The 18951-nt window shown below is 40.0% G+C and overlaps 1 protein-coding gene across 1 annotated transcript in view; it reads left to right on the top strand.

Moving 5' to 3' along the window:
• The window catches only part of LOC139714907 (intermembrane lipid transfer protein VPS13B-like), a 66914-nt gene that overhangs the window by 33457 nt on the left and 14506 nt on the right, over positions 1-18951 (top strand). The window contains exons 22-39 of the mRNA XM_071626555.1: positions 71-518; positions 1172-1351; positions 3502-3636; positions 5673-5867; positions 6620-6844; positions 7553-7863; positions 8206-8410; positions 9202-9383; positions 9675-9856; positions 10526-10710; positions 11173-11309; positions 12170-12373; positions 13268-13432; positions 14219-14380; positions 15335-15595; positions 16625-16705; positions 17414-17589; positions 18572-18733. Of these exons, the coding sequence (XP_071482656.1) occupies positions 71-518; positions 1172-1351; positions 3502-3636; positions 5673-5867; positions 6620-6844; positions 7553-7863; positions 8206-8410; positions 9202-9383; positions 9675-9856; positions 10526-10710; positions 11173-11309; positions 12170-12373; positions 13268-13432; positions 14219-14380; positions 15335-15595; positions 16625-16705; positions 17414-17589; positions 18572-18733 (3596 nt within the window). The remainder of the gene's footprint in view (positions 1-70; positions 519-1171; positions 1352-3501; positions 3637-5672; positions 5868-6619; positions 6845-7552; positions 7864-8205; positions 8411-9201; positions 9384-9674; positions 9857-10525; positions 10711-11172; positions 11310-12169; positions 12374-13267; positions 13433-14218; positions 14381-15334; positions 15596-16624; positions 16706-17413; positions 17590-18571; positions 18734-18951) is intronic.

Here is an 18951-nt window from a genome sequence, read left to right as displayed (position 1 = left end):
AAGAATGGTATATTTTGTAGTCACACCTATCAATGTTTGAAGTATGTGTTTTCTCTTTGTGTGTGCCCAGGTTGTGATATGCGGTCACTCCGTAGAGTTCCATGTGACCACCGACATGACGTTCTACCTGGGCACCGAGCAGCTGCATCTGGCACAGAGGGTCCTGGATTCAAACCTGCTTAGCCTGATCCCAGACAAGCCCTCCCCCGCTGACCCGGCCCATCACAACAGCGCCTCCAGCTCGACAAAATCCACCCCCCTGGAGGACAGTGGGTTGGGGAGTGAGGGCTACTTCCAGTCTACAGCAGTGGAGAAGATGGAACTACCACACCAGACTGCCACAAGTCCCCCATCCTCCCTCAAACCTGCCAAGCTGGTTGCCGGGGAAACGGGAGGCAAGCAGTCTAAGAACAAGTCAAGACTGAAAGGAGTCACACCCTGTGACTTCCTCATCACAGGGAGGAAGATGACAGTCTTCCTCTACTCCAGGGATATCCCGGATGGGGCACCGGACAGTGGTGAGTCTCTAGAACTGGTAGAATAGACAAGGAATGAGATGTCAAGATGAGACTAATGTGATGTAGTGAACAATGAAAGACAAAGAACAATCGCAACTGACTAGTTATGAGGATATTATAAAAGCATTTGTTGTTCTGGGGTTTTTTTTTATGAAGGAAGTCATTTCCTCAGTCTTGAGCTCTTTATACATTGTAGTTCCTATGCCCCATCTGCAAAGCTAAAAATTGGATTCCTCTCATAGGCTGGTATATTATAGACTTGAGATAGATAATTTCGACCTTTCCTCAGAATAATAAAACTGGGAACTTCTTTCTGATGGAGAGGAAAACAATACTATAAATTTTCAGTGAATTTATTTGTACCCTAAAAAAATTCTGACCATTATTCTCAATTCAAGAGGTTAGCATGTTCTCAAGTGGCATTGGGTTAGTTTTGCATTTTTTTTAAAAATCACTATGGCTTATTACCCTAAGATGTTGTACAAGATGTTGGGAGACATTATTCTTAAACCATGCAACATTTTTTGACCTTTTGCAAAAGGAATATACGACATTTACAAGTAAATAAATTGTTATTTCACTTTAGAAGAGAGTATAGACATACAGCTGTGAAATGAGAAATCTTTATATGATATATCTTCTTTCATGCATAGCATCTCCAGGAAAAGATGACGTTTCAAGCCAACCTCAGCCAGCGTCCATCAGACCATTCCTCCAGCTACTTCTCTCACAGCCATCCTTGGTCGTATCCGTGGAGAAGGAGAAGCAGAAATTTGAGCTCTCTGTTTACGACTTTACGGTGGATGGCGCTTCAATGAATAGAGAAGTTCAAGGTAAGATATTCTTGTGTTGGGCTCGGTTTTGCAGACATTTGCGTACCTGAATATAAGAAAGACCCAAGTCCATTTGAGAGAATTTGAAGAAAATTTAAATAATCAACAAATAACAGTCTAATGTATTTAGGATTTCGTCCATGAGAATATGTATACAAACTGAAAATGTATAATACTGTATACGCCAAGTATTTCATGAGGATTTTATAATCGCGAATTTCGTGAGTTAGGTGCTATTCGCGAAATTAAAGGCATGCGAAACTAAATGACTCTGATCCTGATATGAATGTGATGCACATATATATACATTTCTCCGTTCAGTACAGTACTCCGAGATCATAAATGTAACCACTCGCGAAATCGTTGGGAAGTCCTGATTTGTGAAAATTTAGACTCGCTAAATATATGGCGTATGCAGTAGTCATTGGAATGTTTATACGTATGTATTTGCATTGCTGATACTTTGCAAGGGGTCTCCTGAAACAATAGCCAAATTTGGACTTGGGTCGTTACATAATACAAATACCAAGCAAGATCAGAATAAAGGCATGAAGTTTGAAAGTGGGTTGCCATGTCATAGTCCCATGCAAGTCCAATCAAAACCTCTTTATGTCAAACATTGGTAGAACAGCATCAGAACAGCAAACATCAAATTTCAGATCAGCTTTCTGCTTGCCTGTGTTATCTGAAGTGGAAATGCAATGTAGATACTTTCTGTCAAGTTCTGATTTTAATGCCTCAGCGGTCTCATGGTCATATTACGATGGAAACATTGATCTCTTCCTGTGAATGTTAGTTCTTGCCCTCTATTTAAAGGGATGGTATAGTGTTGGTGGAGATGAGGATTTGGCTTTAACTTTTTGCGAGATTAAAAAAAAAAAAAAACACTTATGAAATAATACAGAATATACCATTCTAAGAGGAATTCAAAGTTTATTAGTTGAAAATCAGTTTTGGAATGGCTGAGACATCCAAAAACAAAGTAAAACAAAGCAATCCTAATAAAAGGTGGGTCCCACCTTTATTAGGATTGCTCTGTTTTGGATAACTCAGCCATTTCAAAACCATTTTCTGTAAAATAAACGTTGAATCCTTCGTGGAATTACATGCTCTTTCATATTTAACAAGGGATTTCTCATTATTTCACCAAAAAGTTTTAAAAACTGAAGTTCTTGTGTTGTTAGCAGTTTTACTTTATAATGTTTGTCCGCCACATTTTCTTCATGATCCTGTTTTAATTCTATGATATTGCTACAGTGTTATTAACTGCTTTGAACTGTGGCTTCAGTTCAGTTTTATCTTGTCACCATTCAACAGATAGTATGTTGGAACAAGTGCAAGGATATGAAATGAATGATATTATACAAATAGTGAATGGTCACGAGTGCGAAGGTACAAGATTTTGCACGAGGTGAAAGATTTGATTTGATTTGATTTATTTATTCTCTGTATGCCAATTTTTTTCAAATTCATTGACAAAGTACAAAATGCCGGTAGTATACTTTTAACAATTTTCATCATTTTCATCAATTATACAATATATCTGTAGATAGAGGTGCTCTATTCAATGAGGCGAAGCCAAGTTGAATAGTGCGCCTCTTTTTTCACCGAGTGGAAAACCTTGCTCCATTGCACGAGTAAAGACCATACACTATTTGTTTTATACAACACCTCGAACGTCAACAGATTTGGTCCACGCAGATTCTTGAATTTAGCGCAGTAATGGCGACTATTTTCCGTGAAAGATGAATGAGTAGCCGCACAGTCGCAGTCACCTTGTACATACGTACGCGAAACGAAGTTGTTTACAAAAATTAGTGACAAAAACATGCGCTTGTAAGCGCGCTTGTAATTGTTGAGTGCGCGCGGCAAATGTTTGTTTATTGTGACATCAGAGCCTTGCGATGGAATAAAAACTTCAGGTCAATTTTGGGTTTAGCACGGGAGTCAATGGAAATGGGTGACGTCAGCCATGCACTATCCATTTTTGCTCAAACAAAATTGCACGGCTGGCAGCCAGAGCGTGCGATGGAACTTTTCCCTAAATGTAATGTAATGAGCAATCGACCAATCGGATAGCTACATTCTAAATAGGTGTTGTATAAAGATAAATGCACGTATGCCACTCCTTCCCTGCTTTTGTATGTCAGCTGGCAGTCTGCCACAGCCGGGAGACTTTCCAGTACCCTGGTTTGAGACGTGTCCAGGCATGCCGGACCCAAAGACTGGTGTCAGACCATCTCTCCTCACATTCAGCGTCACAGACTTCATGATGCAGAATGGAGGTAAATATGGTCACAAGCTCCAGTAGAGTTTTAAGCTCAAGATCATTACCAGTTGCAGGATGCATGCATCCCAAATTGCTTACATTCAACATCAACATAAGATGTCATTTGCTCTTAGATAATCTTAGATTGACAATACAAACACACAAATGTCTATGAAAATATGCTGTCAGTGAAGTTAGCCTACATTCTGTAGAATATTTGGTCCAATGAAAAAATTAATGTCACTTGATGTGAATGCAATTAGCTTTTCTACAAATATTGTTGTATACTACTTTTGATATTGATAGATCATATGTGACCCACTACAACAAAATGGTCCTAAAGTCGCGCTCGGTCAAAGACGTGAAAATCGAGTTTGAAGTCAGAGCATCAAAATTGGTCAAAACTTACGATTTTCTGAATTTGACATATTATTAGAGTCTGACATGTCTTCTATCATCTGTCGAAATTTTGAAGCAAAATGATGAAAGGAAAGACCAAAAAATAGCGTTTTTCTGGGCCATGTTTTTTGGCGTTTCAACGAAGCAGAAACTGGTTCGAACATTTGGATTGAGCGCCGCAGATAGGCTCCGCCCCTAACAACGGCCAGAGTGATCTCATTGGTCAGTTTGCTGCTTGCCGCTAACCGAAGCGTGAAGCTCGCACACTCCCCAGTCGACTGGTGTGTGGTGGCGGGGTGCGCTATGCCCAGCCGCCTCTCCTGGAATCCTGGTCACTGATTGGTCGGTGAGGAGACCGCCGACGCTGTGTTTGAATGAGCATTGCGGGGGTTGCTAGGGCTTACCTTCTATTGTCCGGAGGTGAATACTGACTTGCGTGTCCCTTGGTCGTGATTGCATCGTAAAAGTAACTTTTAGGGCGCTTTTCTCGAAACAGTGATTTCCCAGACGCGTCGACATGCTCTCTTTTAAACATAGATATCTCCGCAGCCGATTATTTTTATAAAATGTGTTATATATCAATTTAAAGCAGAAAGATTAGGGAATTGTGTCATGCAATTTTCAAATAATCGACCTCGCCCGACTTTAGGATCATTTTGTTGTACAGGTCACATATTGCTGAATTTGTCATTATTGGTGCATTGTTCTGACAAAATCAAACTAATAGAGTCAAAAGGGGCCTGAACTTTTGATCCTAGCAGAATCTTCATCAGAGGCAAAATGACAAGCAGGCAGGGAAAGCAATCACATATAAGGACTTCACACAACAAGAACAGTCAGGGGAAGGCTAGGGAAACAGAACAAAGAAAACAAAAGGAGAGGGTATAGGAGGTCATAGGCAAGGAGCCCAACAGGTATTAAAAGGGAGGGGGATTAAAGCAGAAGGGTGGACAGACAAAAGGCAGAGGAGGGTCAGTAATTATCCTGAGGACCAAGGGGGCAACCATTGAAGGAAAAGGATGAATAGGGAGGCAACATCAAACAAGATGAGGAACAATAGAGAGACAAATGATAGGAAAAGAGTGAAATAGCAACCACATGAGTGAAGGGGTGGGGCCTCAACAAGCAGTGAGTAAACCTAGAGTACAAAGAAGAGACAGCAAAAAATGAAAGTGAACCCATCCCTTTTGTTTTCTTTGTTCTGCGCCCCTAGCCCTCCCCTCCCTGTGCTTGTTGTGTGTAGTCCTTGTGATTGCTTTCCCTGCCTGTTTTTTTCTTTTGTTTTTGTTTTTGTGGGTGTTTTTTTGCTACATTGAGACCGACTAATGCTAAAAATGACATCTTTTCATTGCCCAGTGTTTAATCTCGGCATCCCTTTCTGCAGAGGGTTGATGGCGTACAAACTTATATCTTATTGAACTTTAGTTCAATTACCACATACCTAATTTTTCTTTACCTTTCATACATTTAGGCTATTTCTGCACCATTTGTCCATGATTTTAATCTGTCTGTGGTGAGGTTGACTAAATAATGCTTTTGAAGAGGAGAAAATTCTATAAAATCTAATAGTTTTCTTTTTTTTGTGTAGTCTGGCAGTGATGGTTGTTAACTTTATGACAAGGATTGGATTACTTTTCATTGACTTATGTACAGCTGCAGTGAGGGTGCTTGTGAAACGTCCAATCAAGGTTAACTTTAGCCTGAGCAAGGTTGACCAGGCGAGGGCGTTCTTGAAACGGCTTCAACCAGTCAAGAGTCAGAGGACCGAGGCACCGCGGGAAGTGGAAGAAATTCAGCTGCTCACAACCCCTAGGGATGGCACCAAGGCTGTTGGGATCAGTCTGCCAGGTTTGAGAACTCCCGCAACTCCTTTTTTTTTCCAGGGACCCTCCAGAAACATCAGAAACTGCTTTGATTTAGTGATAAGGCAAGCATGTTGTCAGCCATATCTGCTGAACTATCAGAAGTGAAAGTCAAAATGCCTATGGAATGCTACCAATTGTTTTGTTTTTTGCAGCCACTATTCCTTGTGATTCTTTTCCATTCTCTCATATGGCACAAGGTATCTGGTTGATTCCGTTTGCGGACTAGTGGTAGTGACCTGGGGCGAACCACGAGGGGTCGGCATCTTTTGGCCTTTTTTCTTGTGTGTGTATGAGGGTGGACCACTCAGCAGGTTGGCACGCTGCTCTTTGCTATAAATGAATGAAGGTGGATCTTTTACATCCATGAGTCGTGACTAACTTACACATGGACCTCCATTTAATGTCCTATCTGAGGGACAGAGTTTTTTGCCTCTTACTAGAGGGGATGGTGTGTTTACACACAACATTGCTCATCTTGACTCTGGAATCGAACCTGGGTCATTTGTATTTCGATGCAGACTACTGCCCATGCTATTCCATGTGATAGTGCTGTCTTTGTTTATAGAAGGCTTGTCTGCCTGTTGGTCTCTGTGTAATTCTGTAACTATCTTGTATCTTTATTTCTTTTGTAAAATCTGTTGAATTTGCTTTTAAATCTTCTGGTCAGTATTCTTTATGTGTTCTGCAATATACTGTACATGCATTTTCATTTGTTTTTTTTTCTGTATGTCTCAGGTCTTCAGGGCAGCCAAAAGGAGAGACGAAAGCCTGTAGATCGCTCAGCTCCAGAGGGCGTCCTTGAAAACTTAATGATGCTGTCCCATATTCAGGATGTCCTGTTCACCACCAGCCAAGTGGTGGTTGTCATGGCAACTCTTCCGGACCCAGATTACCCCCACATTGTGGCATCGGTTGGAGCAACAATGATAGAATCAGCTGTAGTTTTCAACCAAAAAACAGGTACGATATGATTTATATGCCCATAATCCACTGTCATTTTGAATATTTTTGACTTAGTGGTATAAAAGCATTTAGCATTTGAGTTGATGCTATGTTTGTATTTTTTTACCATTAGCTTCGTGCGATATTAGCCGGAGATTAAAGAATTTATCTAGTTATTAAAGAACGAATGTGTCACATGAAACCAAAAAACAAAGTAACTGCACTGACCTACAATAATATGCCTCCAGTGGCTTCAGATGATGCTTCGGTCAGTGTGTAATGGGCACCAAATATATATTGTATTTAACCTACTTATATCTATCATGACCTAAAGATACAGTATCTACATTATCTTTGAATGAGATGAAATTTTTTTGGACAATTCATATTCATAAGGTATTTGCGAGATGTATTTGCCATTTTTATATCTTGTAATGTCAAGCTCAGACTAACCAGTTCATTGCTCTCTATAGATTTTGAATGCCAGTAGTCATTGACAAGAGGATTAATCTGGAAGTTTGATTCTTGTTGATCGTCAGCTGGAATGCCAGCAGTAATTAGAAATTTATTTTATGTAAATTGATGCCCAGTTACTGTAGACCTGTGTCATAAAACAAATAATGCACAGTTGTTGGTTCAAGCAACACTACAATGCATAGAGATGTGAGTCACACAATGAAGCAAGACAGCTGTAACCACCGATGTATGATATGTGTTCCCTCACAGCTGAGTTGTTTCATGCAGACAGCAGCGTACAGCTCTGTGACCTTGCCCTCAAGACATCACTTCAACACAGGACAAGACCTCTTGTTGGACCTTTCAACTTTGACCTGCACCTGAGAACCAACCACGAGCCTCACAGCGCCAGCGAGATCAGCCCTTTGCTTCCCAGATTCTTTGCTGACCTGGACATCAAACACATTCCTGTCTATTTTGGTCAAGAGCATCTGAACTGTTTGAAAATTGTTGCCAGCAGGCTCTCACAGGCTTTCCTCCATGATGAGGCTGGGGTTCAGAAGAAGCAACCACCTGCTAAGGTAAATTCTAAGAATGATAACATTGAGTATCCATGCTATTTCCACCTTGGCAAGCGCAAGTGCAATGCTATACAAAGCCTCATTACTAGTCAAAATAGAATATAGAATAGAGCAAATGTGGGTGGAAGCAAAGAGGAACAAAACCAAGAAGATTTGACATAAGAAACACATATATTCTAATTGTATGCTTGTTTTAACAAATGTGATGTCAGATGGGGGATGTTGTTTTTCTTTTGTCCACAGGTTACTTTTAATTAGTAAAGTGTTTCATCTGTAGATGCTCAGACGACTTCCAGACTGCAATTAAATCTTTCCTCCTTTTCTTGTTGTTGTAATCACCAGAAGTTCAAGATGAAGCCAGGTCCCTCGGTAGCTGGGAAGCCATCTGACTTCTCTGACTTGGTTGAAGATGATACAAGCGATGAGAACAGAGATGGAGATTGGGAGTTGGTTGGGGCAGCCATTGAGTATGAAGTTCCTGAAGGGGTGATCCAGGTAGAGCACAAAGATGACCTCCGTACAGGTGCATTTGAGTACTTCACAGATGGTGAGTCTTGAGATGAGGCTACTGAACCAGTACAGCTGCTAGCTTCTTCTTTTAATGATAATAGTAATACATTCTACGTATATAGTGCATGTTTCGTAGTAGTCTCTATTCTCTCTACAATTAAAGGCATGACTTTTGATAATCAAAGTTATGTAAAAAAAGATAAAAAATAAAATGAATTTGCAATATCTTTTCCAGCAACTTTGTGAATGATGTGTGACACTTTTTGGGAGCTGGGCGCCTTTGAATGTTTCTACAGATAAATGGCACTATACAAATGCTGTTTCATCATCATCATCATCATCATCATCGTCATCATCATCAATACTGCAAATAATAAAGTAAAAACCAACACTACAAATAACTACCAAAATATTGTTGAAATAGATATGTTTTGAGTCTTGTCGTGAAGGTTTCTGGAGTTGGTGCAGTACAGACAGAGATGGGTTACTGAAAGTGTTTCAGAGGATGGGAGCCAAGACAGAGAAGTAACTTGAGCTGTTATACTGAGTGTTGAAGCAGGAGACATGAAGAAGTTATTAGTGTTAGTATTAATCAGTACCCCACCCCACCAGCTCTGCAAAAGTATTCCTTGCTGTTCCCATCCCAATTGCTTCATCCCAATTACTTTACATGATTTGGTGAACAGTGGAATATGTATCAAACGTGTAGCAGTTTTTCTCATAATTCATTCAGGCTCTTGTTACTACCATATTTGACCCCTGACCCCAGCAGCAAAGTTCCTGGTAACAACATTGATGTCTCCTTGCATGCTCCCCTTTAATTTCTAGGCCATACGGATGAAGACATACCCCTCCCAAATGAGATCTACTTCACCCCGCCCTCCCAAGAGGCCGGTCACTGGGGGACAATGACATGGACATACCCAGAACCCAGGATGGACATCGGTTTGACCATCACTCCAGTTCCCATTTCCAATCCAGACAAACAGACATTTGCTAAGACAAAGAAGGTACTTCTACTATGTAGGAAATTATGAGAGCCACAATGCTACGAATTGTGGCTTTTTGTGTATGGCAATGTATGAAGAGATTTATTCTCACTTACACTTTGCCACTTCTGCAATTTTTGTTGTCTTCTGTGCAACTATTCACTTTATCGAATGAAATTGCCTGATGCAAAAGATGTAAATGTTGCATTTACAGTTTGTCCATTTCCAAAGAAACTCTCCTTAGAAATGTCCTATTTCTTTAGTCCTCCAGTATATTTCAGTCAAATCCACACCTTATCTTTCACCACCCAGATTCCCTGTGTGCTTCTGAGCTACGAGGAGTGCAGCCAGAAGTTCCGGCCAGTGAGGGAGTTCTTCGTGTCGGAGACGCAGCGCTACCACTCCGTGCAGACGATTGAGGAGAGTAGGGACTTGGTGGAAGACATGGCGGCCTACAGCACCTGGAGAGTCATGCTCAACTGCAGCTTTCAGTCGTGAGTAACTTCTTCCCTCCTCTCTCAGAGGGTGTGGTCCTGTGGGTGTGGCCTTGTAGATGTGGTCCTGTGGGTGTGTCCTTGTAGGTGTGGTCCTGTGGGTGTGGCCTTGTAGATGTGGTCCTGTGGGTGTGGCCTTGTAGGTGTGGCCCTGTGTGTGGTCCTGTGGGTCTGGCCTTGTAGATGTGGTCCTGTCGGTGTGGCCTTGTAGGTGTGGCCCTATGGGTGTGGCCTTGTAGGTGTTTCCCTGTGGGTGTGGCCTTGTAGATGTGGTCCTGTCGGTGTGGCCTTGTAGGTGTGGTCCTGTGGGTGTGGCCTTGTAGGTGTGGTCCTGTGGGTGTGGAAGGTGTCATATTACCCCTTCAAGAAGATTTTCATCTGAATAAATGCCACGCTATTGCAGAATTTTTTTTTTTTTTTTTTTTTTGGGGGGGGGGGGACAATTTTTCAAACAGTTTTGCAACAAGCAGGGAATTGACCTTTAACCTTTTGTGACATTTTAATGAGATGAGGCTGTAAATTAGAAAGCACCCCTATTCATTTCTTCACAATTTGATAGTCACTATCTGATTTTGTCTTCCACACTTCACTTTGAAATACAAATTTCAAGTTGTTTTTTAGTACTTTGTCCATCTTAAGTGGCTCCCTTGTTGTTTCTGTAACCCCCAGGATGGCCCAGAGTGTGCCCATGGATCCACCAGGCCCAGACGTCATCCTCACACCGATGGCCCTGGCTGCCTCCATGCAGTTTGATACCATCTTCGCCCCTCGCTTCATCCAGTTCTGCCGACTGAACATCACAATGAGTCTGCTGGAGGTCAGACTTGCCAACCACCTTAGTCAGCTAGGGAAAGGTGGGTAATCTACCCCTCTCCCCTCCCCCGCTCCTTCTTGTATTATATCCCCCAAATACCAAAGAAAAACAGAACCAAAAAATAATGCAGATAAGAAGAGGAAGGTGAAGTCTTGCATATATATTTTCATTTTGGAGACAAACTATCAGCTTAGGTTTTGGTTACTGTAAAAATTGTTATTTTTGCATATAGATATTTTTGCAAATGAGGAGGTCACAGACATTTTTGTGAGGTGTTTTTTTTCACGATTTGACACCAAGGCTATCATTTATGAACTACTAATGCCTGTCTGTTCACTCTGCCACTTTATGCAATCAAGATCAAAGTAATGGAGGTATTTTCGTGTGTTGCTAAGTTCGTGGCTCAACAGTGATTCATGAAATTTGCGAAAATTCTACCCTCGCGAAAATAACAGCTTTTGCAGTATTTCTTAACAATTCTTTGCCATGATTTATCTTGCAGCCACTCCAGAGTATTTAGCTCCCTTTACTCCCGATGATGCCACACCCAATGACCATGAGTTCTTGGTCATCAGGATACCTGGCAGCCATCTTGTTGTGGAGAGCTACGGCGGAGTGCATGCTCGCACTCGAGTCGGCGTGAGTCCAGATTTGTATCATTTTTTGTGGATGAGTACCCAGTGTCTGTAGACACATGGTTGCACTTTATTTAGATATGTTACAAGACTATTTGTAAATCTATTTTACATTCATATTTTTTGCTTTTTTATATATTTGTAAGCAATAGTGCATTTAGGCTATGATTCCTTAGCAAAATGAGAGTATGTAGTTGCAACCAAGTGATGATTTGGAAACAACTAAAGTTTTCTGAATGTGGTTGAAAAAGGATTGCACATTCATCATTCTCCATCTTCAAATATTTGTATGTTATAATGATGTGAATATCAATCCATCTCTGTATTTCTGTCAATCTGTCATCCTATCTATCCATCCATCTTACTTCCAATCTTTGTTATTGTTGTTGTTGTTTTTTGGCGGGGGGGGGGGGGGGGGGGGGGTGGTGATCTGTTGTCGTAACACTGCCGTGGAAGTCAAATGAGCTTCAAATGCACCAACCAGTCATAAGCCAAGGCAAGAATATTAGTATCTCTTGCCACTCACCAGAGGCACCATGTTTTTATGTGTTCCTGCAGTGTAGGTTTGCTTGAGGTAGAATGTTTCATGTTTTGTTTTCTGTCCATTAGAACTCATTTCTTGGCTTGATAGTGATATAGGGTATCTTGACAATAAGGACTTATTACTAATATTGGCTGAGATTATTAAAATGATATGAAAGACCCAAAGAGTATAGTGTGTCAATGTTGTGACATCAAAATACAGTGGTGCAGCTAAATAAGCATGTAATATAGTTGACAGGGGTGTTCCTTGGAATGTTTTGTAGAGTAAATCTTTCTCAGTCTGTAGTTACACGTGATACTCTTGTATTATGCTCCTCACAGGGCGATACAGAAATTGCGGCTGACCTTTTGAACTATGGTGACCTGACAATGACCCCATTGTTGGAGCCTACCAGCATCAGCATTGGCTACAGTTTCCGTGGCCTGCGAGACATAGAGGGCACCCTAAACTTTGGGAACATGACTGTCATGGTCGGTCAGTGCACAGTCCACACACTTTCCAAAGCAGCCGAAGGTTGGGCACAGGTTGGTAGCTTCCAAGAGCAAATTACAAAGACCAATGTGATGTTGTAGTATACAAATAATGCACAGGTGGGAGTGTATTAGTTGAGATACTGTGAATTTAAGGGCATTTACAATGGTGTAACATGCACGACATTGTGAATACCCGAGAGTGAGCTGCATCTCCACTAATGTCAAGAACTTGAACCTGTGCATTATTTGTTTTATAAAATGGTTCTATGAACTATTTTTCATTTTCCTTTATCGGTAAATATGCCCCAGTCAGTTACATGTAGAACTTACTCAAAAGCCAGGATGTCCAAAGAAATGTTCCAAACTCACTGCACACGAGCTTAGAAATTGTTTACAGAAAATAAGTAATTGAGTGCACACTGCAATAAAAAGTATGCAATTCTGATGTTAGTGAGCATGATTATGGCAAGCCACAACTAAATGAACAAAGTCTTATATTTGAGCAATTTCTGCGCAATCATTATTACCGGTCATTAGTACAAGGTCATTGGTAAAAACTTAATGCCTGCTGGGCATGTCATAGGCAAGATGAAATACAGGTCACTTGATTGTTCTCAGTAAATCATTTGATAAGGATCCATATCACCACTTTATATCCTCAAACAACTCATTCTCTAAAGTGCTTAAATGATTAGCACAGGAACTTTACATGAATTCCCTGTTCTTCAGTAATGACATCCAGTTTGATCTACTTTTCCCCAATACTGGTCAGCTGTTTCAATGTGTTGTATCAACGTGTTTTGGAAATCCATGTCTAGAACTTCTATGTCTCTTTAGCAAGATTTTTATGTATTAGGGTGTCATGCTTGTAATAAATTGTTGACTCATCATTTTACAGTACAATACATTTGATAACCACAATAAATTCAATACATGAATCTCCAGAACATGAAACCGGAGGTAGACCGCCTCTTTTACGGCTACTACCTGATCTGCAATGCCACCAATCAGAAGCTGCGGTTTGGTCAGGTGCACACAGACGAGTCGATTATACTCCAGAGTAACGAGGTGCATGAGTACAGCTGGCGGTCCCACAAACAAGAGAAACAGGCAAGTACTACCACAAAGGCAGACATTTTTGCGTGCATGAAACTTTCACATATTTTGTGAGGAGCCAAGATTTGCATAAGTAAAATACATGCGATACTGTTTGTCTGCACAGTGCGTTGAATGGTAGTGGTGCTTCCTGAAAGTTTCATGCTGCGAATATTTCTGGTTTTACAGTATTCATCTCAAAGCGTAGAGGAACAAATCACATGAGAGGTGTGCTAGGGTAATGCCGTTAGAATTCTTCATAAATTTAATCCATTTGGTATAATCTCTTGGTTTGACTCATGTCTGACTAATTAAAGGAAATTTACCAATGTCATTATATAAGCTTAAACTTTTCAAAACTTATGCAATTTTATGTTGGTCAAACAGTTCATTTCTGTAGCATAATGAAAGAGCACTTGACTTACTTCTTTCAGAGAGCAGGGGAATAACATTACCTTTAACATTTGCCCATAACAAGTTGAAGGAATATGTACTTATCATTAAAAAAAAAGAAGATATTTTGTGACATCCTCTAAGTCTTTATATTTTCTTTATATCGTAGTCCTACAGTGTTGTTACCAACTGTTGTAGTCTTCTCATCCAGTGATGGTGGTACCAAAACTTTAAAAATGCATTATTTTTTAATGAATTGTCTGAATCTCCTCAAACTTCACTGATGTGTTCTAAGAATATTGCTGCAGTCACTCAATCCATGTATATATATATATATTATATATATATTTGGGCATCGTTTCCCTTTACGTGGGCTTTTGTATAAAACTTACACCAAACTAATTGTAGGAGCTCCATGTCTGTATGGAGGGTTGGAGAAACTTCCGCTGGTCGGAACCATTTGGCATTGACATGGAGGAAGAGGAGACGTTGGTACGGATCCTGCATAACAAGAATGAGACAGCTACACTCTTTATCCAGGTCAGGAAGACATCAGCCATGCAGCGACAGGTGAGTCAGTCACACACTGCAGAACTCAGCTACAAGCACAGGAGAGAGCATCATGTCAGGACGACATCCAAGGCAGCCAATGTGTGTCTGTATGTGAATGGTCACCAAGTGTGCTGGCTGGGTTATAGGTAGTAGAGTTCCACACTGAGTAACAAAAATATGGTGACCTTATTGAGGAGGGTATCACCAGTATCTGGTGACTACTAATAGCTCAGGATTTGGAATCTATCAGGCTATGCTGATATATGTCAACGCTGACTCTTTTATCATGATTTTATATATGTGCAGTGCTATGGAAAGAAATAATGATACCTTTGAGTTTACAGTGTTAGGCCTTGCTGACATAATCAAAATATTTAATGTAAATGCAATACATGTACTTTCAAAATTTGTGTACTGTTCCAAGACATCTTTTTTGGTCTGATGATGTCTCCCTCATCAGAATGAATCAGTACTCTAGAGTAATATCATATCACTTAAAGTTATTGAATTACAGTTTGTTTGTGTTTTTATGTTTTAAGTGATGAGCTGTTACAACTATAGGGTATGTTTAATTATTTGAGACGCTTTGTGATGGGGATTTCTTATTCCCTGTTTATCACTCTTAATGTACAATATTCCTTTCAAAAATATGTCATGCAATACACATGATTTTTCTCAGATGTATGCGTACTCAATGTCTTGCCTTCATGGTTGAATTGAATTGAATTGAGTAGAATTGAATTGAATTGGATTGATTTGAATGAAATGAAATGAAATGAAATGAAATGAAATGAAATGAAATGAAATGAAATGAAATGAAATGAAATGAAGTGGCATGAGAATTGAATTGAATTGAATTGAATTGAACTGAATCGAACAGAATTTAATTAAGTCGAGTTGAAGTGAACTGAATTGAATTGAATTGAATTAAATTGACTTTAATTGCATCATAACTTCTGTCATCCAAATCAGGTCATCTTGTCAGGACCACAGAAGTTTGCCAGCCAACTGGCCATACCTCTAGATATCCAGATTACCAGAGCCTCTCATTCTGCACCCCGGACGGACTCCACAGAGACCTCTGTCATCGCCCCTTTCTCCTCCCTTCCCACTCTCACCTGTAGCGATGAGGACATCACAGGGGTCAGGGTCAAAGTTCAGGGGTCGGCATGCGAGTGGTCCGAGCAGTTTGCCGTGAGCGGAGAGATGAGTACCAGTGAGATGGTCATCAAGGTATGTCCACGTAATTATAGGCATTCCCAGATTATGGGTAATACAGCTGCTCACCAGGACTGGCAGACATGATGATGATGGTGATGATGGTGATGAAGGTGACGATGGTGATGATGATGATGTTGATGACGACAATGACAATGATAATGATCATTACGATGATGTTGAGGAGGAGGATGATGATGATGATGATGATGATGATGATTATTATGATTATAGATTACTGTAAATTGAATATCGTCAACTTTGCATAAGAATATGATCAAATAAGGGAGAAAGAAGCTGAAAATAAAGTAAATCCATTCTGAAATGGAAATCTGACAGTCTGTTGGGAATATGGAAAAAGGAAGTGGTAATAACATAATATAAGTCATTTTTAGAAGATTTTTGAACCTGTTTATCATAGTCAATAGGAAGTAATTGGGTACTATAAAAGTGGACATTTTTGCACGCTTCATTCAACATGAAACTAGCACAAAAATTAAAACATACAAATTTTGTGCTTGTGATATGTACAATACTATCTAATACTTTGATTCTGATGAATTAAACTACAGGAAATGCAACTAACCCAAAAAAATTACATAAAAACTTTCCACTCTTTCTGCATTGTATGCTCATGATAGCATGCTTTGTATCTCATACATTTACAATGAAATATGTTGTATCTACAGCGAGGGCAGTAAGCAGAGTTATAAGACAAGAGTCTAAAACTAATGTACTTCTTATGTATAGCAGCTACTCCCACAAGAAAATATAAAAGCGCATATGTTATAGCAGTTTCCTAGAGATAGTAATGTACATCGCTACAGGTATGCAGCTGCAAAATGCAATATGGGTACATCTATCTTGTGTGCAACCTCTCAACAATGTACTTTGATGCAGAACAAATTTGTATCATATCTACACAGGGTTACCTCATAAGTGTTGTTGAGGCTGGACATTTATGTCTGTCTCTCTGTTAGTGTTTGTGCGACTGACATCGTAGCCAGATATTCTCACATTTTAGAACAATTTATTTCCATGCAGGTTCCATTTGAAGATGGCAGGAAGTTTTACTTCTGGTGCCAGATTTCTGCTTTTGTACATGGAGACTCTGTGCAGAGACTGGTAAGTGCACACAAAATCTATTTGACTTTTGTTTCCTATTAATGAGACATCATGAAACCTAAACTCATCAACTGCAGATTTTAGCAAATATGCATCTTGTGATTGTTGCAGTACATAGCATTTATTGTAAGCTTTGGACAGACAATTGCCATTGACAGTTTACTCTCATACATACAGTGTAGGTAGGACCAGAAGCTCAAATTCACATATGCCAGCATAACATCGCATGTCACTTGCAAAACTTCTGGCAAGTACCTTTGTCCTTTGGGTATAGAACAGCTGATTACTTCTGTATACATGTGTTTCCATCTTACAGCAGTCAAACAGGATCATCCTTTTTGTCAAGGCTGACAGCTGAGAAGCCAGCTGTTGCTTTTTTGGCAGTAGTCAATACTGTTTTCTGCCAAAAATACTCCAAGTTTTACGGAAAGTATTGTTTTTTTCCCCAAAATTGTATCCATATGTATGTCTAATGCAGGAAAGGTGAAAATATGTTGTTGTTTTTTCCCTCAAAAGATTTGCCTTGTCAGCCCTCAGAGGACTGCAGTGGTGGCCACAAGGTTAGAATTTCTGTAACAGGGCAGGGATCTTTTCCTTAGTCCCCTGTCATGAATTATAGAATAGAGATTTGATTTGCAAATATCAGTTAAAATCAAGACTTCCTGTGTCACATCTTGTTCCTTTCTTTACCCCCTCCCACTTTCCCAGGTTCTTTTCAGTCCACTGTTTACCATCCAAAGCCACCTTCCGTTCCCTCTCACCATTCACTGCCTTGCTGCCAGGGGCAACCACAGCCAGACTGTGCAGGTCAGAGGTCAGGGGTCGTATGAACAGCTCTATCAGATTCCTCCCATGGCGTGGTACAATCTCCGGTTTGCGTCAGGGTGAGAAAGATTATTGTGGTAGTTCTGACGAAACTGTTAATGTATATGTTCTCACAAACCATAACATAAGTAGACAGTGCGCTTGTACATGATGGGAAATGGATACTTTTTTAAAAACATTCATCATTCATAATTATGTTAATCTCATGAGATAGAGTATATATGTGATCAAAAGTTGGTTTTCATTGCCAAGACTTAATTATAATAATTACATATATTGGAATTTTCCAATACAGTCAAACCTGTCTATAGCGACCACAAGTGCTCCTATAGACAGGGTCTTTGACATGACTTTTCTCTGGGATGGGGGGGGGGGGGGGGGGGGGGGGGGGGGGGAGGGATTTGTTTAGTGGCTGCATACAGCAGGTGGTCATTTAAACAGATGGCTGCTAAGGCAGATTTGACTTTTCATTTCATGGAGTTTAGCTCTTCCAGGATCCACGAAACCATTTCATGAAATTTATAAAACTAAGTATTGCAACTACCATTCTCAGAGCATAATTACTTTACCAATTTGGACAAGTTGCTTCCAGCTACTGTAAATTTGTGTGCTCAAACTTGCATAATTCCATTTTGAATTCTGTGAGCAACATTCTCCACCAATTGGTATTTATCCAGCAATGCCAGGTTATACATACTTTGAATTGAATTTTTTTCATCTACAGTATTTGTGCCATATTTTCACATGCATGCCTAAATGTAGCTGGTGTGAAAAATTTGTTGTCATTGTATGGAAGTCTGCACTCATGAGAATGAGGGCAGAAAAGCTATGTAGGTTAGCATATATACATATACACAAAATATTAATACAATTGTTGGTTGTTCCATGGTAATTTTGATCATCATCTTACACTTCAATGTGAGCCTTTTCAAGAGTATAGGGACCTATATAATTTATGATGTGTTTGTGATATCAATCAAGACTTCAAAGTTTGATAGTAAATATGATTCCCTTGATATGAAATATGAATTCTGTGACCAGGATGGAAGCCACAAGCACCCAACCAGCTGTGTGTGTCTCCACAGAGATGTTCCCAAGCATCACCCAACAAAGAGAGGAAAGTGTGGGACTAAGGGCCATTTCCTTTTCTGATGATGATGACCTGTCATCCTCTTGGCCGTACAATCATCCTGATTACACCTGGTGTGTCATTTTTCATTTGTGTTCAAAATCTGCTCCCAAAGAATGGTGCTAATTGCTAATACTTTGAATTTTCAGAAAGTAAAGTTTATAATGATGTGATTGTAATGAGGGTGTCTTTACTCTATTATATTGGTAATATAACATAATCAAGGGTAAGCCAAGTCAGTGTAATTCTGTTTTGAGATTGTTCATGGTCATTCTATCTATTTATAACAACA

Source organism: Diadema antillarum, unplaced genomic scaffold, assembly GCF_040938485.1.
Source record: "Diadema antillarum isolate AM-2024a unplaced genomic scaffold, OU_Dant_1.0 scf00000045, whole genome shotgun sequence".
Classification (NCBI taxonomy): Eukaryota; Metazoa; Echinodermata; class Echinoidea; order Diadematoida; family Diadematidae; genus Diadema; species Diadema antillarum.
Note: the sequence above shows the minus strand (reverse complement) of the source record. Positions and strands in the feature narration are given on the sequence as shown.